Here is a 25,881-nt window from a genome sequence, read left to right as displayed (position 1 = left end):
TGAAGTGGGGCTTGGGCTAGACGCTGTTCCTGGTTTTGTACCGGCTAAGCCTACGCTGTTGCGTCTTCTTGTCGTCTTCTTGTCCACGTCCTTTGTGTCGTCCACAGCCGTGTCGGACTTCTTTGCCATAATATATATATATATATATATATATATATATATATATATATATATATATATATATATATATATATATATATATAGTCATATCATAAGAAGCCAACAAACACTGACACCGAGGACAATATAGGGGAAATTACTTGTGCTTAATAAATGAAAATAAGGAAACGATAAATAATGGAAATTAAAGTCGATGAAAAAACAACTTGCCGCAAGTGGGAACTGATATATATATATATATATATATATATATATATATATATATATATATATATATATATATATATATATATACACACACACACACACCCTCCGTGAGGCGACACCTCCTCTCCCTCTACCCCAGCAGAGCATATTTGGTGAAGCGAGCGGTGCCATCTGTTATAGCGCGGCTGCGACGTTGCTAGGCAACGGGTTGTTCGTGGTCACGGCAACGGGATACGGCGCGACGAGTCAATGGTGCGCTGGCTGGTGTAGTAAAGCTTTCGCTTTAGAACAATCAAAAGTGCAGTCAGGCATGATGAAGATATACAACTAGTCTGCACCGCGTTCTCATTTCCTTGGTGCAAGTGCTTTCACGTCCGCAGCAGTGCGAGTGTTTGATGTGCGTCGCGTTTTAGCTCGCTAAAAATGCACCATGTGGCAACAACACAGTTTTGCCACATGCGGACTCACCATCATGTCTGATATACTTGTGATGCCTGGTAGCCTCAGAAGTGCTGCTCACGCACATTTCCCTCCTGTGCTGCCCTCGTGTGCTTGCTATAGTTGTTATTGCTTCAGTTTTTGAGTGACTGTACATTTATGGATGTCTATTTGTGAATGTGCAACGAAGTTGCCACTTCTTAGAATACATGTTTCACTTTCGTGTAATGACCAGTTCTTTGAAAGAGGGAGAAAAATTTTTTTGTGTGAGTCTACTCTCCATTGCCAGAAATAAGGGTGAACAGGCTATCGAGGGCCTGAGTATTACTTTCTCCCTTGGGTGTCTGACATGCGCTACCAAAGATGATGTACGCAATACTGCCGCTAAGGTTTGCGGTGATGAGTGCTGCCATGCGCTCCCCGTGCATGCTGTGCAGCCAGTTTGACGGTGTGTCTGCTTATCAGTAATAGCATTCTTCCTGCTTGACCATTCATGAAACGACGCTGCCAAAAGAGCTTCAAAATGTGTTGCTGACGACTAAGGTTGCAGACGGGGCACAGTTGGCCCTTATCGCAGCTCTTTGCGGTGCATAGAATTGGCCAGTGTCATGAGCCACGCGCCTGTCTCATCTTGGCATTGTACACTGCGATAGGCACCTGCCACCGAGAGCCCATTATCCTGATGTGTTTATTTTGTGCTCACTCTTCAAGGACCAGAAGAATTTCAGTTTGGCCTAGTTGGTGTTTACTGCGTATCATACCGACTGCAAATAAAGACGGGGACAGAGGAACAGAACACAAGAACGACACGGCTGGTAACTTTAAACTAGTTTATTCACGGCAACTCATGGCAATATATAGACATATAGAACATGCGCAGAACGTAGCAAACAAAAACACTCATCAGTCTAGCGGGGCAACCAGTTTTAAAAAAAAATCTATCTCGGATTGAAACAACCTAATGGAAGTGTCACTAATGGTCTTGGCCTTTCTTTTTTGTGTGATATGCCTCCATCAGTTTGCATACAGTCTGGTCCTGGCTTCTCCCCAAAATATTTACCTCCTTGAAAAGTGGTGCACCATTTCATTAACTTTCGTTAACTTTTGTTCATGTTCCCTGGCCCGATCATTCTGGCACCGCCTCGTCCGCCCTATGTAGGACTTGCCACATGCCAGGGGGATCAAGGTCCCTCAATCACATACTGCCAGCCATCTTCAAAGGCCCTTTCGTTACAGCCATTTCATTTGGCCAGACCAAAAGGAAGGAAAATAGAAGATCTCAAGCTCCTCAAGCTAAAATTAAAGAAATAAATAAAGCTTTTCTAGCAGTAGGCCTACAGTGCTCGGTGCTACAGTGGTGTTTGGGTTTTGTGGCGTTAGACAATCAGAGGTGTAACGTTTTGTGAACAATGTCCCTATGTCGTTTGCTAAGCTTCACATTATCCAAATGGCACTGTATTAATTAATTGCTTGTCGCAGTACCTTGGTGCATATTTTCTTCCACTAATGGTGATCTAATGTGTACAACCTGGGTATCTATTTCCCATGATAGTGTGGCCGGAAATTTCTTGCAGTTTAGAAGCATACAATAAACAGAGCCCGAGCTGTCACCATCATTGCATAGAACAGGGTGGTGTATGTCAAGGTTTGATTAATGAAAGCGACCTCAAATAATTTCCATATTCAAGTTTTCTACTCAAATAAAGGATGAAAGCGTGTGAGTTCATTAATGCAGGAAGAATGTATATGCCATACAGAAAGTGGGAAAAAAACTTACACATAAACACACTGCACTCCTTATAATAAACACAGTTCTCATTAACTAAAGCAAGATGTCGAATAATGAAGTCAAACGGTGACTGCAATTCAAACTCTATAGTTGCTAGGAATGTCCGACTGCATAAGGACAGTGGTATGAGAGCGGGGTGCGGCTCACCAGCAGTTCAAGCACATGGTCACGCAGGTGAAGAATGTCGAGCTGTTGTTGACGGAAGGTACTGGTTGCGCCTTGAGTGAATTCCAGGTAGTTACAATGTGGGACGTTGTATTGGGCTCAGGTGGTTGAGCAGTCCAGTTTCTGCCGGTAGGAGTCTGGAAGCTCGGACCCACGGCCCGACGCCTCATTCCCGCACCCAGTAGACGCTGACTTTTCTGGTTCGCTCTTGCATCTGGGCACCACCACGTCGTTCCAGGGTCTCTCTCTCTCTCACTTCTTCTTCTTCCTTCCTTTCTCCTACATCAACCATCGTGTATGGTCCTTAATGGTCGCTTTCTTTGTATTTTGTTCCGATGGTGTGCAAAATTTCATCATTGTCTTCTTGCACTCGTCCATTCGTTCTTGATGTTAAGTTGTCCTTGCCGCACCGCTCCTGTTATGTACACCACTGGCTTTGTGCACTGTCACTCCCCGAGAACTTAACACACAACAAAGAGTGCCCTTTGAACTGCTGTTCAGTGCGCGGCAAGACACTTAAGCCAGTGTTGGTCATGAACATTGTTGCCGACACACAAACACATGCGCGCACACACACACACACGAAAAAAAAAGTTCCACAGTCAAGTTGTTACAAGGCAACTACTATAGATTGCATGTTTAAAACTGACTCATATAATCTGCACCAACATTTTATGAGCCTTTAATGTGCTCTACCCTAAACGAATATTCTTGTAATGCACGGCTCCACCGCAACATTCTGCTGTTCAAGTGTTTTGCTTTTAAGAGATACTGTGATGGCTGGTGATCCGTTTGTACCACGAATGAGGTGCCATAAGGGAAGACATGAAATTTCTCAATCGCCCAAACTAATGTCAGACATTCTCGCTCGATTGCGGAGTCTTTTCACGGGGATGAAGCTGGCAGCTGGCATATGACACAGGGTGGTGGACACCATCATGGTCTTGCATGAGAATAGCTCCTATACAGGAGTCTGAGGCGTTGGACTGGAGCACCATTTATTTTTTGAGGTCAAGTGCTTTTAGAATTGGTCCAGAGAATAATGCCTTCTTGAGCGAATCAAATGCTTCTTTTTCCCCGTTACATGTCATTTTATTCTTCTCCATCTTCTTCATTATCTCGATAAAGGACTGGGCTTTTTTGGCGTAGTGGAGTATTAGGTCATGGTGCTAACCAACCAACCCAAGGAATGAGTGAAGTTGTTTCTTTGTCTTGGGCTTAAAAGCGCCAGAATTTTCTTCATTTTGTTTTTGACTGGCCATACGTTGCCGTCTCTCAAAAACATGATTTTGGTCATGGCCACTTCTCATTTCTGTGGTTTGATCTTGAGTCCTGCTTGTCACACTCTGGAAAACAATTGTTTCAGTGTTGCTAGATGCTCATTCCATGTTGTGGTAGCGACTAGCACGTCGTCTATGTAGTGAACCACGTTTGGGATTCTGAGGAGCAGCCTTCTTCTCAGATGAGTAGTAAATACAGTGAATGCGGTCTTGATGCCGAAAGGCATATAGAGCAAAGGATAATGCGCAGACTGGGTTGAAAAAGGAGTCTTTCGCTGCAGCTCTTCTTCAAGTGGTACCTACAAATATCTTTTGGTTAAATCAAACTTGGAGAACCACCTCTCTGTTCCCACTTCAGCGAACAAGTGATTGGTTCTGGGCATAGGTTCTGTGTCAGAGACCAGAACATCATTTATGCACCGAAAATCGATGCATGCTCTATAGCTCTTCTCAGGCTTTTTAACTAGAACAAGAGGGGAATTATATGGCAACTCGCAATGCTCTATAACCCCAAGCATCAACATGTCCTTGACCTCCTTTTCAATGACTCCTTTCATGGCAAATGGTAGGGAGTATTGTGAAGTGTGAATTGGTTCTGGGGCGGTCATTTGTAACTGGCATTCCACCAGGTTTGTTTTACCCAGAATTGCCGAGAACATGTCTTTATATGGATTTAATACATCAGGTATTTTGGTGCGCTGAATCTCCTCAATACCATCTCCAGTTGTTGCGGAGTGAATGCCACAGCTGTCATGAACCTTGAAGGTAGGTAATGGCTTCTCAGACTCCTCTTACCCGCCGTGGTTGCTCAGTGGCTATGGTGTTGGGCTGCTGAGCACGAGGTCGCGGGATCGAATCCCGGCCTTGGCGGCCGCATTTCGATGGGGGCGAAATGCGAAAACACCCGTGTACTTAGATTTAGGTGCACATTAAAGAACCCCAGGTAGTCAAAATTTCCGGAGTCCTCCACTACGGCGTGCCTCATAATCAGAAAGTGGTTTTGGCACGTAAAACCCCATAATTAAAATATTAGACTCCTCTTCTTCGATCACTACAAAAGATGATGTCTGAGGAAGCTCTTCCTACTGATCTTCATACTTCTTCAGCATGTTGATATTGTTATGGTGCAACCAAGAGTGACGCCAGTCAGAAGACGATTTGATATTTAGAGGTGGAATCGTTCTCGACAGCCATCTTGTTTATGCATTGTCTCTCATGTAAATATTGTAAATACATGTTAATATGTGACTTCTGCAACGTAACAAATTGGTGAGAGGTGCAGATTACTCATGAGAAACAACAACGGAGCTCCACAGTGGTCGTCACCTTGGACTGGACCACATGACGGACGAAACAGGACCCGACATGGTGCGGCCTACATCAATGCCTACAAACCTGACGGTTGTGCTGGCTCAGCTGCGGGATCCAGAAACGTTCTGCGGCACTGACCACCTCGACGTGGAAGACTGGATCGCCACGTATGAGCGTATAAGTGCCCACAAAAAATGAGATCTGACGATTATGTTGGCTTACTTGGTCTTCTACGGACAAGGCATGGCAAAGGTCTGGTATGACAACCACGAGGAAAAGCTTAACGACTGGGACACATGCAAACAGAAGCTGAGGGACTTGTTCGGCTGTCCTGCCAGGTGGAAGAGCAACGCTAAGAAAGAACTAGCGACCCACTCCTGTAGGTCCACAGAGTCACACGTCTCTTACCCTCCAGGACGTGCTGTTCCGTAAGGCCGACAGCGATATTCCTGAGCCAGACAAGTTTAGGCACACACTAAAGGGGGATCGCTGACGATGCTTTCAACCTGCTCATGTGCAAAAATTGTGAAACAGTACAGGACATCATAAAATAGTGTCATTGCTTTGAGAAGGCCAAGAGCCGCTGCATTGCAACGCTGTTCGCATGTCTGCTGAACACAGCTGCGACATCCTCTTGTGATGACAGGCTAGGAGGGCAGCGACCATCACCATCAAATGACCTGACGCGGATAGTGCGTCGAGAGCTTAAAGGCATGGCACTTGTGGCCTTTTTTTCCTATCCCAGTGAGCCAAACAACTTGCCTACAACACCATTTGTGCAGGCAATAGTCAGCGAAGAATGGGCTAATCTTGGAGTTCATTCTGTGTGCCGTTGTCACTTCACAGCTGTCTCATGCTTCAGGTCCATCGACTGGTCCGCGGTATCCTGCACGCTACTGAAATCCAGCCGAGTGGTGAACCGCAGACGATCGGCCAATCTGTTTTGCCTGCTGGCACATCGGTCACGTTGCTCACCATTGCAACAACCATACTGTCTCCTTCCCTCTGCGACCGCCATTCACCAGTTATTATCACCCTGAACAGAGTGAGTGTCGTTGCCGGCCTCCATTGGCACTGCAGCAGCCAAACAATGACGCTTGTGCTCCTTGGAACAGTCCCTCGTCATCATTCAACTTCACCAGTCCCGTTTGCCACCAGCTCGTCGCCCATCGTTCCCGATGCTGCCCCGGCGCTCGTCTCCTGAAAACTAAGTGATGCAGCTGCCAGAGGGGATGCATTGACGACTAGATCGCAAAACCCTCTGGGCACTTTTCCGACCAAACAGAACTTGATGGATGTTTTAGTCGATGGCGTCAGTGTCCCAGTACTCATTGACACTGGCGCGCACATATCTGTGACGAGTGCCCAACTGCGCTATTGCCTGAACAAAGTTCTCACACCCGCTGCATCATGCACCCTCCGCGTCGCCAACAGAGGAACACCTACCATGCTTGATATGCGCACCGCTCGCATTGGCATCATGGGGCGCCTAACGACTGTTTTGTTTGCCGTTTTGGAACAATGCCCTTGTGACATTATATTTGGCTTACACTTTTATCATCCCATTCAGCCCTCTTTGATTGTGTGTCTAGTGTCATTCAGCTTGAACTACTGTACGGCTGCTATAGTCCACCAGTCATACAACCATGCTTATGCTGTCCCGAAGACATCTGCCTGTCGCCTCAGGCCACTATGTACTACATCCCACTGCTGGCATTCTGCTTGAAAGAAATTTGGCTGTTCCTCATACTGGGGGGGGGGTGCTTGCTGTTTCAGGCAATCAGACTTTGCTCCCTCTTCTTAATTTTAACTGCTTGACTCAAATTCTTCCCTGAGGCATGCCTTTTGGCGACATCTTGCCTGTGAATGATTGCGAGATATCGGATCTTGACGCCGAAATTCCATCGCCCTCTACAGGAACCTCCAATTAGCCAACTCTCACAGACGAAGTTAGCAAGATTGCACCCGATCTTCCTACACAAGCTTCAACTCTCACAGACGAAGTTAGCAAGATTGCACCTGATCTTCCTACACAAGCTGCTGACATCCGCCATTTCTTGGAAACTTACCGTGACTGACATTTTTTACCTTGACAGCCGCCCTTTAGCCCAGACATCGGTGGTCACCCATCATATTTACACCGGAGATGCCAATCCGGTATGCCACCAGCCGTACTGTGTTTCACCCGCTGAACGACAAGTGATACAATGAGAAGTCGATAAGGTGTTGACTAAAGGTGGTATCGAGCCATCTTGCAGTCCATGGGCATCCCCTGTTGTCCTTGTCAAGAAAGATGGCAGTTGCCACTCTTGTGTGCATTACAGACTCCTCAGCAAAATCATATTGAAAGGATGTCTACCCCTTGCCGTATATTCATGACGCCTTACACTGCTTGTACGGAGCCAAGTACTTTTCATCGATAGACCTTTGATCAGGCTATTGGCAAATCTCGGTAGATGACATGGACCGTGAGAAAACAGCCTTCATAACACTTGACAGCCTCTACCAATTCAAGATTATGTCGTTCGGCCTTTGTAAAACTCCGGCAACCTTCGAAAGGATGATAGACTCGTTACTTTGTGACTATAGTTGGTCCATATGTCTGTGTTATCTAGGTGATGTCATAGTCTTTGCACCAACTTTCATGATCCATTTAACGTGTCTATCGGCTATTCTTGCTGTTTTCTGACATGCCAGCCTGCAATTGAACTCATCCAAGTGCCACTTTGGGTGTTGTCAAATTGCCGTTCTTGGCCATCTCGTCAATGCCGCTGGCATTCAACCCAACCCTGACAAGATTCACGCTGTCCAAAACTTTCCTGTTCAGTCTTCCACCGCAGCAGTAAGAAGATTTGTTGGGCTATGCTCGTATTTCTCAATCCAAAGCCTATAACCTGAGAAGAATATAATTGCTAAAAGTTTAGCTAATTCTGCAACTTGGCTATTAATAATTAGCAAAGGTATCCAGCGTCGCGCACCATTGACACTATTTCCAGTTCCTGGCACAAGTACAGCAACCAAAATAATCAGCATCACAAAGAAAAAAGCATTATAATACAAGCTCTTTTATAAAAGTATTCAAGACTTTTTTCGCCATACTGATTAAAGCTTTGACCTTAAGCTAGGTTAGATTTCACAATAGCACTTACTTTGCTCATATCTGTCCTTCCAGCAAGTTCTTTTTTTACACTTGCCATGATTTTTTACACTTGCTCACAGCTCTGCCATTGCTGGCTCATTATGATCCATCTACCACCACTGAACTTCACATGGGTGCCAGTGGCCATGGAATTGGGGCTGTACTTGTTCAATGGCATGTAACCCAGAGCGCGTAATTGCGCATATCAGCAGCCTCCCTTCACTCACCGAGAAGAATTTTTCAATTACCGAATGGGAGTGCCTGGTGTTAGTTTGGGCAGTTGGCAAATTCCGCACCTACTTGTACGGCTGCACATTTTCTGTGGTTGCCGATCACCACGCCTTGTGCTGGCTCTCCTCAATTAAAGACCCCACTGGACGATTGGGTAGGTGGTGTTACCAAAGGCCTGCAGAGGTACCGAGTTACAAAATTCACCCAGCCCACCGCAGCTGCGTGGCTGGCGATCTACGGAGAAGCGACCGCCGAGTCAACAGCCATTGGCGCCGGCATGTCTGCTGTGGTGACTCGCTTTGTAAGGACAACAATACGACGCTATGTCTAGACACGGTCAGCGGACCAAATATTGTTAATGGATTCGCCGTCACCGTCACAGCTTGTTTGAAGTGGTGGAATTCCTGGAAGTTTTGTGTCTCACGGGTCTTAGAAGTCATCACTCAATGGACAGACGCGGCGGCCACTGTCTGCGGAGTCAACACTGGGATCAAGAGGCGCCTTGCTCGGGGCAGGACCCTTGTCTCCAAGAACCCTCTCACCTCGGCGTGATCAGTGAAACCTGTGCAGGAGTGAGTGTGTAAACCCTTCCCCCTCAAAGGCGGGTCGGCGACAATGACTTTGGACGCACCCATCAGCCGATGGTTGAACGGCCGTTTTTCCTCACGTAGGGATCTAGGAGGACAGAGTGTATTTAAGCAGCTGTCATCGGATTCGGATGTTCAGTGTGCATTCCTCTTTCAGTCATGTTAGACTGATGAAGTGTAACGTTCTCATGTAGCTACTGTAAATAAATCCCATATTCCTCGTTCTCACTGAGAACGACAACAACGTCCTCAGCGTGGATGAGTTGGACGACAGCATGGGCCAGCTACCATCTATTTCGTGCCCGACCCCAACCATTACAGTGGGCACTACAGCTTCAAGAATATTCGTTTACTGTTTTATACAAGTCACGCTGTTCGCACAAGGATGCTGACTGCCTCTCCCGTAATCCTGTTAACCGCCCAGAGTATGATGTGCATGACACTGAGTCTTGTGTCCTGGCCATCTCTGGTTTACACGACATCTGCACTGACAATGGTGTGATGACTGCTTACATGTTCTCATCAGTCGCCTCAATTCTCGACATTCGGAGCCCACGCTGCGCATGTTCATGCTCCGCGACGACATTCTCTACCGTCGCAGCTTACGCTCTGAATACCAGAATTTTTGCTCATGGTACCACGCCATCTCCGTACATCAGTTCTTGAGCACTTGCCTGACGCTCTTACTGCAGGCCACCTTGGCGTTTCATGTGCTTACAACCGCGTATGGTGCCACTACTACTGGCCACGCTTGTACCGCTTTGTGCACAGCTACATTGCAGCCTTTGTATCTGTCAGGGCCGCAAAAGACCTGCTGTACTGCCCGCTGGATGCCTGCGCACCATTGATGTGCCCTCAGAACCATTCTTTCGCGTTGATCTCAATCTTCTCTTTTCCGGCGTCGAAACCTGGCAATAAGTGGGTCGTTATCGCTACTGATTACGCAACCTGTTATGCGATCAGGCGAGCTTTGCGCGAAAGCTGTGCAACTGAGGTGGCAGATTTCCTTTGACACCACGTCATCCTACATCACGGCACACCCTGGCAGCTCCTCACTGATTGCGGCCGCACCTTCTTGGGCTAGTTGAAGACCTACTTTGCTCCTGTTCTGTCAAGCACAAGCTTTCCACCGCCTACCACCCGCAGACAGACGGACTGACAGAGCGGCTCAATTGCACGTTGACAGAAATGCTGTCTATGTACGTTTCTGATGACCACAGTGATTGGGACAGCATGATACCCTTCGTGATCTTTGCCTATAATTCATCCCATCATGAGGCCGCTAGCTTTTCTTTCTTTCTTTCTTTCTTTATTGATTTATTTAAGACAATACACGGATTGTCTTAGGGGACACGGCTAAAGGCAAACATTTGCCTCACTAGGCCGTGCCACCCGTGCATTGGCAGCAAAATGCCAGTGGCAGGCTTTAAGGAGTTCACACATGAAATTAAAGTAGTACACATTTTATAACACTTGAGTACACAATTGTTGTAAAAAGAAAGAAAAAAGGTTAAAGTTTACTTAGTTTTCTAAGCACTGGAAGCACAACAACAACAAAAAAGCTTGTACGAAAAATGTTTTATGTCTGTAGTTGAACATTTCTATTATGATCGGATAGTAACAATTCTTTTACTTTTTTCTTAAAGCTTTGCTTTGAAATTCCAGAATTTAGCAGGTCCAACACCAAGGGGCAGTTGTTTAGAATGTTAGGAAGTTGAACTGCTAGTTTTTGATCTCCGTATTTTGTTTTGCAACATGGTTTTTCTATGAAGAGTTTTTCTGAGGTTATAGCTTGCCATTCTGCCATGGTATTCGCTTTGGAAGGAACATTTGTCTTCCAAGAATTGCCATGAAATTTCGAGGAATAATTTTCGAGGAATAACCCTTTTATCGTCTGTTCAGCCGCCATCCGTCTCTGCCCTTTGACACACTGCTTCCTTCCTCGACGAGCACTCCCACTGAATATGCTCACTTCGCCAGGGCTCGCACGGCATGCCAGATTGCCGGCTGCCAGCTCACTGAGTCTCAGCCCGTGTAGAAGACCCGGTACAACAGTTGACATCAGAACGTCTGATTTCCTCCTGGCTCCGTTGTCCTCCTATAGACACCATGCTGCTGCATCGGCTTGTCTGAAAAGCTGCTGCCGCGCTACACAGGGCCCTACACGATATTGCATCAGCTTGGTGATGTGAACTATGAGATTGATTTGCTGGACTCGCGTATCCCCACGGATGTTGTGCATGTGTCCTAGCTGAAGCCTTACTTTGCCGTGAGTTCACCTCCCTTATAGTTAGCGTTGAGACGGTGCCTCTGCAGGCGGGGATTATGTTATGGCACAACCAAGAGTAGTGCCAGTCAGAAGAAGATAATTTGACATGTAGAGATGGAATCGCTCTTGACAGTCATCTTGTTTATGCATCGTTGTCTCTCATGTAAATATTGTAAATACATCTTTATATGTGACTTCTGCAATGTAACAATATGAAAAAGCTTTTTGCTGGGTTCCAGGTATTGCCAATTTTTTTTTCGTGAGGTAAGAAACGGCCCTTTCCAGTGCATCAGTAATTTGTTGTTACCTGTGGGAAGCAAAATCGGGGCACGATTGCCAGCTTGAGTTCTTGTTGTTTGCTGCTGTGATCATAATACTTCTTTTGCGACTTCTTTGCTTGGCTCAAGTTTTGTTGTGCCAGCTCCAATGTCTTCTTGAGGCATTCTCTTAAATCCAAGATATATCCGCACACTGTTTTAATTTCCTTATTTTCTTGGTCCTCAGTCCAGAGCTCCTTCAGTATGCTCAGAGGTCCCTGGATATATCGACCATAAATCAGTTCAAAAGATGAAAACCCCAAGTTTGCTTGCAGGGCTTCACAATATGCAAACAAAATAGGTGCTAGCAAGTGATCCCAAGGTTTTGGCTGTTCTTGAACAAGCTTCCGCAACGTCAGTTCCAAGCTTCCATTAAATCTCTCGACCATCCCATTACCCATAGGATGATACGGAGTGCAACTAAGATGCTGGATTTTCAATAATTAATTGACTTCCTTCATGAGGTCCAATGTAAAACATGAAGCTTGATCGCACAGAACTTCGGGTGGGAAGCCAATGCGAGAAAATATCTCGACAAGTTCTTCTGCAACTGTAGCAGAGTTGATTGCTGTTAAAGGTACAGCATCTGGGTAGCAAGTCGCAAGATCCACAAAAGTGGGGATATATTGATGACCTCTTTCGAAAGTGGGAGTTAGAGGTCCAATAATGACAATGGCCACACGTTCAAAAGGGTTTTCAATAAACGGAAGCCGTCCTAAAGGCACCTTGCCCACTTTGCCTTTAGGTAAAGTCCTTTGATAGGTGTCACAGGATCTGACATATCTACATACTTCTTGAAGATCAGGCCAATAGAATGCCTCAAGAGTGCGATCCATCATCCTTTTAATACTCTCATGTCCAGACATTACATTCTCATGAGCCAAGTGTAACACTTGGCCTGGTGCAGAACTTGTAAGGATGCCTAATTTGAAGTGGAATAGTTGTGTTGAACTATCCAAAACCTTCATGAAAGTATGAAGCATATGAGACCAGCATTGCCGGACATGAGTTTAGTGAATTTTGTTCAACTAAATGTGACTAACAGTGTTGTGCATATGCTTATGGCTTTAAGAAAGGAGCTCTAGAAATCTCCACATTTAAGTAGCCGTGAGATGCTCTCGTTAGACAACTGCTGCGCCAGTTACATTAAAATTTATTGCTTTTAAAAGAGAAACCTAAATTATAATGTCGGAAACAAAGTTTAGTTTATGACCTGAAATTTTTGTGAGCAGAATTTGTTAAGAATGTGTAAATTTCAACAAAATTAAGGTATCAAGTTAACAATGCCACAATTTCCCACCAAGAACAGACATCACAGTTTTGTGAACTGCATCTGTTATGTCATCTAAAACAGACAAACTTATAGTTCACAGCATATATAAAATTATTAAACTTGTAAACCTGAGTTCTACAAAGGCCTGCTCATAATGAATGATATATTTCAGAGCTACCCACCGTGGTGTAGCGCAGTGGCTGTGGCACTGCACTTAAGCGTGATGTCGCAGGTTTGATCCTGACTGCATTCTGATGGGAGCGAAATGCGTAACACTTGTGTATCAAGTGTGCAATAAAGAACCTTAGGGGGTCAAAATTAATCCCAAGTCCCTAACCACGGCGTGCCTCATATTCAGGTTGTGGTTTCGGCAAGTCAGACCCTGGAATGCAATTTAATTTTAATTTTATTTCAGAGCTTTGTGTGTAATGCTGTCGACTCTCGTTACAATGGACCCTGATAATCCGACAAAAGACGTACGTTTTATCCGAAATCTATAATATCCGAAACGCCTCACTTCCGAAACTTGCGTCCCGATGTCTAACATCTTTATTGCAAAGAGTGAGTGACAAACTTCCAAAGTAGAAAAAAAAAAAGTTGCAGTTTTGCCCGAAAGGCGAAGCGTCGATTGCAATAGCAAATTAAGCAAGATGACAACTAGCCCACCAACACATGCTCAGTAAATTAAGCAAGATAAATGCGGCAGCAGCAGCGAGCGAATTGACCTTCATGCTGTCTCTCTTTTCATCACGAACTAAATGTCGGAAGCACAGCACATACGAAGCTACTGGCACTGGGTGCACTTTGTCCACCTCGCAGATTGCTTTCAAGATATGGTGCCCACACGGGCGAGCACTTTGTCCATGTTGCAGATCGCTTGCAAAATATAGCGGCCGAGTTTCCGCCCCACCTTCCTCCCTCACACGTGTGACATTGAGCCGCGATTGTCGGCTGACCCTCGCAAGTCAGTTGTCAGCTTGTGTCGATATGGCAGAAGTACTTATTATACACCCGATTTTGAAAAATGTTGCTGCTAATTTTGTCGACTGTAGCCGATAGTCTGTTGTAGCACAGTGCATTAAAAGCAAACTTTGTTGCAATAATAAAATAGGTAGCACAAACTAAGGCTGAAATATCGTCCGTTATATCCAAAAGTCTGTTGTACGTGGGTCTATTGTTATAAGCTTAGACTGTATATCCATTTTGTTTGACTTAGATGTCCCAGTAGATGGAAAAAGGATTTGAAATTTTGTTGCCAGGTTACATGTGCTATGCTTCACTTATTTACAATATTTCAATTTTTGGAAATCTCTGTAAAGAAAAAAAATTGATAATTAATAAAAGATCTTCCAGCTGTCAGCAGAGTAATTTTTTCTCTTAAGTGCAACCAGCCTAGCCAAAATTGGTTTTGTGCATATTGAAAAGAACAATTTCTCTGTTTTAATCTTATTAGGATAAGAAGCCAGCTTTTTTATTTATTTAAAGTAAGCTTTTGAAACTTGTTGGTATGATAATGACCACTTGAAAGATACTGACTTTGCCTAGCCTCCAATGCCAGCATGAAATTGAGCATCAGGTGGCATTGGCCTTCTGAGGCAATTTTTTTCTTGCTATGCTGAGACCAAGAATTTACTAAATTCACTTGAAGTCTACAATTATTCATGCTATGCAAACCGATGCCAACAATAGCTGCATTCTACCTGTTCTATAATATGTTTTGTTTCCTCCCAATTTATGAGTGCTGTCCAGTTTAATACAATAATTCTCAGCATCCATGAGCATTAAACTGTAGGTTACCTGCATTCATCTGAAAGTATGGGTAGATTACATTGGCACCTCTCGCTTTCATTAATGAACGGATAAATATTTATGCAATCACTTGCTGCAGCTCATTGCAATTATGTAAACATGCGCACAGAACCTCTGTTGATGGCAGACATAAGCAGCACTGAATCCAGTGCAACATATTATATTATTATAATACTTATTATATTATCTGTATTTTGGCAAACATTGTAATTAAGCAACTTGGAAAATATCAATCAGTTTCACATTTTAAATTGGGAAGTGTGAGAGTTATACTATACTCTGCAGTGCTCATTGCAACATGACACCTTGCATAGAAAAATGTGATGGTTTTGTTATGTTATACGTTGTATTCATATTTCAGTGCTCCCACAGGTGCTGGGGCTGTGATAGGTCCTGTAAGTCAAGCAGTAAGCACACGCCTAATATGCTATGCTAGGCTCGTTTAAGATCCAAGTATCCTAAATACAGGTAGTACTACCCTTATACACCACCTGTGTGTCACGCATGCAAATACTGGATACACAAAAGGTTTCTTAAAAAAGTATCCACTTCAAATTCTTGGTTCCTGTGTGCATACTTGGTGTGAGCCTATTGGTGACCTTTATGTGTTTTTGCACTGTCACATAGTGTGCTATTGATGGACTAAACATTTGTTTTCTCTCCCTGGCAGACTGCACTTGCCTGGAAAAGTAGTTGAAAATGGTCGCGAGATGGCAAAATATATTTCTGACAATGGTGAGAATTAGGTTACCCTGGGTGGTACCTTACTTTTTGTCGTTCTCTTGTGAAAGCTGCATGTCTTGTATGCGCTAGCAGCACCGCCATTCTGTGGCATTGTGGTGTCAGCATGAAACTCAACTATCACATTATTTTACAGTGAATCTGTATATGGCTAGCCGATTCGTCCGGTCGTCCATCCATCTGTCGGTCACCTGCACACCGAAAACTCCTCCGGTGCAGCCCCATACGCATGTGCGTCAGAAAAAAAAAATGGAAAAAAAAGGTGCAAGATTAGCCTATTAGCCTACACCACCTAGATAGAACAAGGCCTGTTTATTCCGATCCATGATGTCGCGCTACCTGGCCCGAACTTTCATTTGACAAGGCTGGCGTGATGAAATTGGTTACGTCAAAATCACTCTTGCCTACTCTGGAGCATCCCCATTGGATTCTGTGGTAGTCGGGCCTGGTAACATGATGTCATAGATCGGAGTGAAAAGGCCTTGTGACGGTGGTGTTGGATTAGCTGCACCAGTAGCGACGTCATTGCTCTCCGTTGCAGCCAACCGTACGCGCAGCAGTTTTTCTCCGGCTTTGACATGCGTAGGCCACACGTCATCCATACTCCTTAGGAGGGGGCAGCTTTCAATCAGCAACACAGCAAGCAGAACCAGAAACAAGCTCGTTAACGCCATGCCGATGCTGCAGCCCGGGCACAAGAACAGGCTCATGCAGCTGAGCACAAGCAGCAACTGCGTACCGAGGATCTGGCAGCCTACCAAGCTGTCGTTTAATGAACCGTCAGGATTAACCCAGTTATAAATACCGGGTCCACGCGTTTCAGCTTCGCTGGCTAACCATCTGTGCAGAGTGCTTGGGTGGTGATCTTTAAAAGGGTCACTTTATCCGTGTCACGTAGTAGTTACAGTAAAAAAACACAGCAGCAAAACTTCTTATTGGGCGAACCTGCGCCCACAAAAGCAAGTTACACTCAAAGCACAATGATAGCGGCTAACACAGTCGACGATCAGCAAAAATATGATCTATTGGTAAACGCATCGGCTTTTACAGTGCACTCCACTTATAGCAATACCACATATAACAATATATTGATTATAATGACGAGCCAACTTAAGAGTGTCAACTAATATATTTGGGCTGTGAGAAAAAAACCTTATATAATGATGCGTTATTCACCACATATTGGATAAAACAATCAAGATTTTGCTTTCTCGACATTGTTTTTCATGCAGAATAATCGCGAAATTTGCACTCCTATGCGATTTCCTACGCGAGTTCATATCTGCCGCCATTAGCCGCACAGTGTGTCCCGCATGCGTGCTGATTGTGAAAACCACGGAGAGCATCACTAGTTCACACAGCACTCCACAAGATGGCACCAGCCGCCTCACGTTGCCCATGATCGAGATACATGTGTGGAGAGGGGAAAAAAATGCGAGAAACGAAACAGCACCTGCCCTTTGCCCCCTTCTCAGCAAGCGCAGAAATATGCGTCACGGAAGCAGCAGCAAGCAGCCCTGTTGATGGAAAACGGCGCCGACAAAGCGCAATATTGTATTGCTTGTGGTGAAGCTGCAGATTTTGCAAGGCTCAATGAAGTACAAGCTTGCGCAGGAGTGCCATGAACATGTCACTGCAACCAGGTACCATGCCGATCAAGGTAAACGGTGGGCTTTGTGCTCCAGAATGAACCCCCCCCCCCCCCCCCCATGATAGTGAAACCAATGTGGTGGAAAGCCGCTGACATTACCAAGCTCTGGGAGCATGTTGCTGCTGACAATGAAACAGGTGGTGCTTTAATGGGAGAGTTTGTGAGTGCAGATAGTGCTGCCTCAATATGTGAAGAGATCTCCAACGTGGCGATTGTTGTCACGACAGGTGACAGCGATGTGTGACGTGGGCGATGAGATTCACAATGACCTGTCTTTGACACCGACCCCGGTGTTCACGCGAAGTGCACTGTCATCAATCGAGTCGATTTCATGCACGCAAAATTATTCCCGCTAGTGTTCGCACAGCAGCTGACTGCCACTGTTGTGAACCTGAAACTCCCACGAAAGCAAGTGGGGATTTTGGACTATTTCAGCGTGCCTAATGCTTGATATGCTGTTTAGAGATACGAATAAACATTTAGTTATAGTGACAGTTATACAACGTCTATTTTTTAGCGTAAGAGGCAAATTTGTTTGCGTTGCTACAAAGGTATGTTCGGCAGCTTTTTTTACGCCAATCCAGATATAGCTATGATCTATTGTAACGATTGGATTTTTCGTTCTTGATATCATTATAAGTGGACTGCGCTGTATCATCTACACTGCATCTGCAGCACAACATCTGCAGCACATCTGCAGGCTTGGAGTGACGCCTGTCACTCCAAGCCTGCAGACAAAAGATGCTGAGAGCGAGTGGGGCTATAAGGCAGGTGCAACCAAATTAGGAAGGCCCAATAAGCTTCAACAAGACACTCCCTCACCAGAGCAGGAATAGGCCTCCCTGGTGCAGTATTCGGCCACTCCCTCCCAAATGACTCACTCACCAATGGCTCCCAGTCCCCAGCAGCTGCGGAGCACCTGACCAAGGTGGCAGTGAGACCTGTAACGCAGCAAAGGGTGCAAAGAATTTCTGGGACCGGATAGGCCACCAATGAAAACTGACCCTTGCAATGGTTAACACCCAAACCCTCTCGAGTGAGGCTAGCTTATCAGGACTCATTGAGGAACTATCAGACATTGTTTGGGATATCATCGGCCTTAGTGAGATTAGAAGAACGGGTAAGGTTTATACATTGCTGAAACGCACATGTCCTCTGCTATAGAGGTCTCCTAGACATGAAGCAATACGGGGTAGGATTCCTAATCCATAAGAACATAGCGGGCAACATTTATGAATTCTACAGCAATAATGAGAGGGTAACTAGTCATAATCAAACGTAATAAGAGGTATAGATTAAAGGTAGTACAAGCCTACGCTGCAGCATCCAGTCATGATGATGAAGAAGTAGATCAGTTTTATGAAGATGTTGAATTAGCGATGAGAAAAGTGCAAACTCGGTATACTGTAGTAATGGGCGACTTCAATGCAAAAGTGGGGAAAAAGCAGGCTGGTGAACAAGCAATTTGCAACTACGCCGTTGATATTAGGAACGCTAGAGGAGAGATGCTGGTAGAATTCGCAGAAAGGAATAAGCTTCGAATAATGAACCCCTTTTCAAGAAGCGTAACAACAGAAAGTGGACCTGGAAAAGCCCTAATGATTAAACAAGAAATGAAATTGACTTCATGCTTTCTGCTGATTCCAGTATAGTGCAGGATGTAGAAGTGATAGGTAGGGTAAAGTGCAGTCATTATAGGTTAGTGAGGGCTAGGATTTACCTCAATTTGAAGAGCAAAAGAGCAAAATTGGTCAAGAAGAAACAGGTCAACCTAGAGGCAGTAAGGGTAAAAGCAGACAAATTCTTGCTGGTACTTGCAAACAAATATGCAGCCTTAGAGAAGAGAGATGATGACATAGAGCAAATGAATGAAACCGTAACTAGGTTGGCTTCAGAGGAAGCAATTGAAGTGAGAGGCAAGGCACCAAGGAAACCAGGAGGCAAGCTCTCCCAAGTAACAAAGGACCTAATAAAGAAACGACAAAGAATGAAACTGCCCAACTGCCCGAATTCGTGGAACTGTCAAAACTGATCAACAAGGCAAAAACAAGTGATATTCGAAAATATGATGCGAGAAAGACTGAAGAAGCTGTAAAAAATGGACGCAGCCTGAAATCAGTGAGAAGGAAACCTGGCGTAGGATAAACCAAGATGCATGCACTGAAAGATAATCAGGGTAACATCATTGGCTATCTCGAAGGTATAATAAAAGCAGTGGAAGAATTCTATACTGACCTTTACAGTACCGACAGGACTCGGGAGCACTCTATTCAAAACAATAATGAACAGTATACAGAAACTCCTCCTGTAACTAGCAATGAGGTCAGAAGGGCCTTGCAAGATATGAAATGAGAAAAAGTGGCAGGAGAAGATGGAATAATAGTCGATTTAATCACAGATAGAGGAGACACAAGCTTGGAAAACTGGCAGCTCTTTATACGAAGTGTCTATCGACTGCAAGGGTACCAGAAAACTGGAAGAATGCAAACATTATTTTAATCCACAAAAAGAGAGACGTTAAAGAATTGAAAAATTATAGGCCCATTGGCTTACTCCCTGTATTATATAAAATATTTAGCAAAATAATCTCCCCTAGAATAAGGATGACACTGGACTTTAGTCAACCAAGTGAGCAGGCTGGCTTCAGGAAAGGTTACTCTACAATGGATAACATCCATGTCATTAACCAGGTTATCGAGAAATCAGCAAAGTGCAATCAGCCTCTATATATGGCTTTCATAGATTACGAAAAAGCGTTTGATTCAGTAGAGATACCAGCAGTCATAGAGGCATTACAAAATCAAGGAGTACAGAATGCTTGCGGGAATACCTTGGAAAATATCTACAAAAGTTCTACAGGTACCTTAATTCTACACAAGAAAAGCAGGAAGATACCTATAAGGAAAGGGGTCAGACAGGAAGACACCATCTCTCCAGTGCTATTCCCTGTGTACTTGGAAGAAGTATTCAAACTATTAAATGGGGAAGGCTTAGGAGTAAGGATCGACGGCGAATAGCTCGGCAACCTTCGGTTTGTTGATGACATTGTTTTATTCAGCAACAATGCAGACGAGCTACAACAAATGACTGAGGACCTTAACAGGGAGAGTGTAAGAGTGGGGCTGAAGATTAATATGCAGAAGACAAAGATAATGATGAATAGCCGTGCGAAGGAGCAAGAGTGCAGGATCGCCAGTCAGCCTTTAGAGTCTGTAAAGGACTATGTTTACCTAGGTCAATTAATGACAGGGAACCCTGATCATAAGAAAGAAATTCATAGAAGAATAAAAATGAGTTGGATCGCATACGGCAGACATTGTCAGCTCCTGACTGGAAGCTTACCATTATCATTGAAAAGGAAGGTGTACAATCAGTGCATTTCACCAGTACTGACATATGGGGCAGAGACTTGGAGAGTGACAAAGAAGCTTGAGAACAAGTTAAGGGCCCTGCAAAAAGCGATGGAACAAAGATTACTAGGCATAACTTTAAGAGACAGAAAAAGAGCGGTTTGGATTAGAGAGCAAACGGGTGTAGACAATATTCTAATCGACATCAAGAGACAAAAAAAAAATGGCACCGGGCAGGTCATGTATTGCACCGGTTAGATAACTGTTGGACCATTAGAGTTACAGAATGGGTACCAAGAGAAGGAAAATGCAGTCGAGAACGGCAAAGACTAGTTGGAGCGATGAAATTAGGAAATTCGCGGGCGCTAGTTGGAATTGGTTGGCGCTGGACAGGGGTAATTGGAGATCGCAGGGAGAGGCCCTCGTCCTGCAGTGGACATAAAACAGACTGATTATGATGATGATGATGATGATGGACTGCACTGTATACATGAGTCATTGAAGTTTCCAGAGTAATCTCTGGTGCCCGCGTGTCTTCCAAAAAGTATGTAGCGGCAGCAGCATCGGCGTCGCACGAGAGATAAGGTAGACGCTCGCGTCTACACGAAGCACGAGCGGCGGGCATGCTCTGGCAGGGGCTAGCGTTCCGAAGGGGATTATTAAAAAAGAATGCTACGCTAAGAGATCGAGTGTCGGTTCTTCCTCTCCTGCGAGAGTCCGAGACTTTACCGGTCTACGTGGTCGCTCGTCGCCACAGTTTGGTGACTCCGGACGTGATACTGCCATACGCTCCTGTGGTAGAGACGACTTTAAACCAGACCGACGCTACGAGAGCTCAAAGCCAGACCTACCCACTGCCATCATGACCGACGCTTCAAACACTGCCGTTGGTGCTGTTCTGCAGCAATTCATCGACAATCCATGGCATCCACTCGCTTTTTTCTCCAAGAAACTGAAGCCTGCACAGTCCCGCTGCAGCGTGTTCGGCCGTGAATTACTTGCTGTTTACCTGGCTATCAAGCATTTTCGTCATTTCCTCAAAGGCCGTGCATTCACTGTCTTGACTGACCACAAGCCCCTTGTGCACGCAACGAATCGTTCGGCGCCCTGTTACTCGCCCCGCGAGATTCGACACCTTTCCTACATCTCCGAGTTTACAACAACGTTCCGCCACATCAAGGGCACCGCCAACGTTCCAGCTGACGTTCTGAGTCGTGTCAACGTCGTTTCCACGTTGACATCGGAACCTTTCATCATTGAGGCCGACTTACTCGCCAGTCAACAGTGTGACGACACTGAACTTCGTACTCTCCGGAATTCGTCAACGTCCCTGAAATTGGAAGACGTTGTTGTGACCCCAGATGGTACGTCCGTCGTCTGCGACACTTCTACCGACAAACCTAGACCGTACATTCCGGCATCCCTTCGCAGACGTCTATTCGAAACCGTGCACAACCTGTCGCACCCTGGCATACGCGCGACACAGAAGCTTCTTTCCAGTCGTTTCGTTTGGCCTCGGCTAAACGCGCAAGTTCGCGATTGGGTTCGCTGCTGTTTGTCGTGTCAACGTTTGAAGGCCCAGCATCACCCCGTTCCGCCTGCCAAGTCTTTTCTTCCACTGGATGCTTGTTTTGACACCGTACACCTGGACCTCATCGGCCCTCTCCCACCTTTGAAAGGTTACTGCTACATACTGACATGCATCGACCGTTATACACGGTGGCCAGAAGCTACACCTATATCTGACATCTCAGCGCCCACTGTTCCAGCAGCTTTCGTGTCTACGTGGATCGCAAGGTTCGTCTGCCATCCACAATAATCACAGATCGCGGTCAGCAGTTTGACTCAGCACTCTTCAACGAGCTACTCAAACTACTTGGAACGACACGTTTTCGTACAACTGCTTACCACCCGCAGTCCAATGGACTATTTGAACGTTTTCACCGGCATCTCAAGGCCTCCCTTATGGCACATGAATCGCTGGAGAAGTGGGTCCTACATTTGCCTCTCGTTTTACTTGGCATAAGGGCCACACTCAAGAGCAACCTAGGTTGCTCCTGTGCTGAGCTAGTTTACGGCACTTACCTACGCCTTCCGTGCGATTTCTTTGTTGCCACCCCCGAAACGCCTATGCCATCACCTGCCGAATACGTCGCCGAACTGCAAGCTTTCTTCAGCCAGATACGCCCCGTGTCTACACGTTCACAAGAAGCAAGGTCCCCGTACGTTTCTCCCGCACTCACCTCTGCTACCCACGTTTTCGTGCGTAACTGTGCCGTGCGGAAGCCTTTGCAACCACACTACTCCGGGCCATATTGTGTTCTAGAGCGTCGTCCGACGACGTTTGTTGTGAATGTCAACGGCTGATCAGACACAATTTCCCTGGAACGTCTCAAACCCGCCTACATCGAAGCACCCGCGCCATCAGCTCCACCAGTATGCGACGTGACCCTGCTGCATCCTTCGTCGCCGCCTGCGCACGTGACACCCAAGACCAACGCTGAGACACGCCGCGTCACGTGGACTTTCCATCGTTCGTTGAACTTTCCTCCTCTCTAGTGGGGGGCCCTCTGTAGCGGCAGCAGCATCGGCGTCGCACAAGAGATGCGGTAGACGCTCGCGTCTACACGAGGCACGAGCGGCGGGCACGCTCCGGCAGGGGCTAGCGTTCCAAAGGGGATTATTAAAAAAGAATGCTACGCTAAGAGATCGAGTGTCGGTTCTTCCTCTCCTGCGAGAGTCCGAGACTTTACCGGTCTACGTGGTTGCTCGTCGCCATAAGTACTACACAATTTGCATCGTGCATGCAATCGGATTACACAAGCTTTAATGAATACATTGCTGTGCCAAAAAAAGGAAAATAAACACTTGGGAGGGTGAGTACGAAACGACAGATTGAGCGCTGTCGTTTAGTCTTTATTTTTCTTTTTTGGTGCAGCAATGTATGCATTAAATCTCATTCAACTCGCCCAGCAACAAGTTCTACTTATACAAGCTTCGTTGACAACAGACAACGCATAGGACCATTGGTAACATTCCTGTAAGTTCCAATCATGCAGGTGCATCTTGCACCGAGCGATAACATTAAGTTGTTAGTGGGTGAAATGCATTCCCAGGGAATAGGATAACTAAGCACATCTGTCAATAGATAATTTGTTTACATATAACTGTCACACAAATTGAAGAAGGAACACCATGTCCCATGTTGTTTCTTGCTTCATAGCAGGGAAATGACGAGGATTTTCAGTGGTGTAATATATAAACTGTTGTTGTATGCATTGTTTGCCTTTCGTCACCCTTTAAGATAAAAGATATTTAGCCACATTAATATTCATCCAGGATGTAGAAGTGTTAGGTAGGGTAAAGTGCAGTGATCATAGGTTAGTGAGGTCTAGGATTCACCTCACTATGAAGAGGAAAAGAGTAAAATTGGTCAAGAAGAAACAGGCCAACCTAGACGCAATAAAGGCAAAAGCAGGTGCAATTCAGGCAAATCCCGCGCCAAAGGTTTTCATCTGCTACGTAGACGACTGCTTCTGCATTGTGCGAAGGCAGGATGCTTCACGCCTCCTGCATCTTCTCAACTCAGCAGACGCAGCCATACAATTTACTACAAAATACTAGTGTGACGATAGCCTCCCCTTCCTTGACGTCCTCGTGCGGCAAAGTGGAACGAGACTCTCATTTGCCGTGTATAGGAAGGTGACTCATACTGGTCGGTACTTAAACTTCAATTCATGTCATCCGGCTTCCCGCAAGCTATCCGTCGTCTCATCTCCCATGACGCGGGCCGCACGCGTCTGCTCAAGTGACGATGAAATGCAGATCGAACTGAAGACAATGCGTCATGAATTATCCAAAAACCGGTATCCCAAGAAGTTTATTAACAAAATGGAAGCTCATGTCCTCCATCCCAAGACGTCTCAAGGCAAGTCATTCACGAACCATGCTGACGTCGCATGTGCCTGGTGTCAGCGAAGCTCTTAGCCACGTATTCTCAAGATGCGATCTTAGAATGGCACACATGCCATCCAACAAGCTGAGAAATCAGCTTGTTAACGTAAAGGATCGGCTTGAAAGCAAGAATTACCCCAGTGTCATCTACAAGGTACCGTGCACAGACTGCAGCTGCAGTTACATCGGTGGAATCGGCAAATTCACAAGAAGATTAAAAGAGCACCAAAGGGACACCTCCAACAAGAAAAAAGCCTCGAATGCCCTTGCCGAACATGCCGATAATCGCAGTCACCACATCGGTTGGGAAAACGCTGCTATAACAGCTAAGGAAAAGAATCCGATGACGCAACTCTTGTTAGAATCTTTATTTATTCGAACTACAGACAACAGTATCAACATGACTGATGGAAATCTGCCTGCCAACTACACATTTTCTAAGTCACATTTTGGCATAACAATGACTTGCGGCTCTTGCCGGCTTTTAGTGTGATCAACGAACCTATACAGGTCCCTAAACGTCTCTGTGTTATTTTCACCTTGACATGGTCAGTGACCGCAATTTCTTCATCATCATGTTACCTGACGAGACGAACATTCGTCGAACTCTTGACTACTATACTTGCAAACAAATATGCAGCCTTAGAACAGAGAACAGAGAGAGAACAGAGCCTTAGAACAGAGAGATGAAGATTACATATAGGTCATGAATGAAACCATAACTGGCTTGGCTTCAGAAGCAGCAGTTGAAGTGGGAGGTAAGCTCTCCCAAGTAATGAAGGACCTGATGAAAAAACGACAAAGAATGAAAGTGTCCAACTCAAGAGGTAAAATAGAATTCGTGGAACTGTCAAAACTGATCAACAAGGAGAAAGTAAGGTATATTTGAAATTATAATGTGAGAGAGACTGAGGAAGCAGTAAAAAATGGATGCAGCGTGAAATCAGTGAGAAGGAAGCTTTGCATAGAACAAGCCAAGATGTATGCACTGAAAGATAAGCAGGCTAATATCATCAGCAATTTCAAATATGTAGTAAAAGCAGCAGAAGAATTCTGCACTGACCTGTACAGTACCCAGAGCAGCCATGATACCTCCATTCGAAGTAGTTATGAACAGGTTACAGAGGCTCCTTCTATGATTAGCTATGAAGTTAGATGGGCCTTGCAAGACTTGAAATGGGAAAAGTGGTAGGAGAAGAAGGAATATATCTCCTCCATCTAATCAAAGATGAAGGAGATATCATGCTGGA

At 45.3% G+C, this 25,881-nt stretch overlaps 1 protein-coding gene across 1 annotated transcript in view; it reads left to right on the top strand.

Moving 5' to 3' along the window:
- Positions 1–25,881, top strand: part of LOC135921800 (protein SHQ1 homolog) — a 132,575-nt gene that overhangs the window by 3,673 nt on the left and 103,021 nt on the right. Inside the window, exon 3 of the mRNA XM_065456121.1 lies at positions 15,606–15,670. Within this exon, the coding sequence (XP_065312193.1) occupies positions 15,606–15,670 (65 nt within the window). The remainder of the gene's footprint in view (positions 1–15,605; positions 15,671–25,881) is intronic.

This window comes from Dermacentor albipictus, chromosome 6 (genome assembly GCF_038994185.2).
Source record: "Dermacentor albipictus isolate Rhodes 1998 colony chromosome 6, USDA_Dalb.pri_finalv2, whole genome shotgun sequence".
Classification (NCBI taxonomy): domain Eukaryota; kingdom Metazoa; phylum Arthropoda; class Arachnida; order Ixodida; family Ixodidae; genus Dermacentor; species Dermacentor albipictus.
The sequence above is the reverse complement of the archived record's forward strand: the minus strand, read 5'-3'. Positions and strand labels throughout refer to the sequence as shown.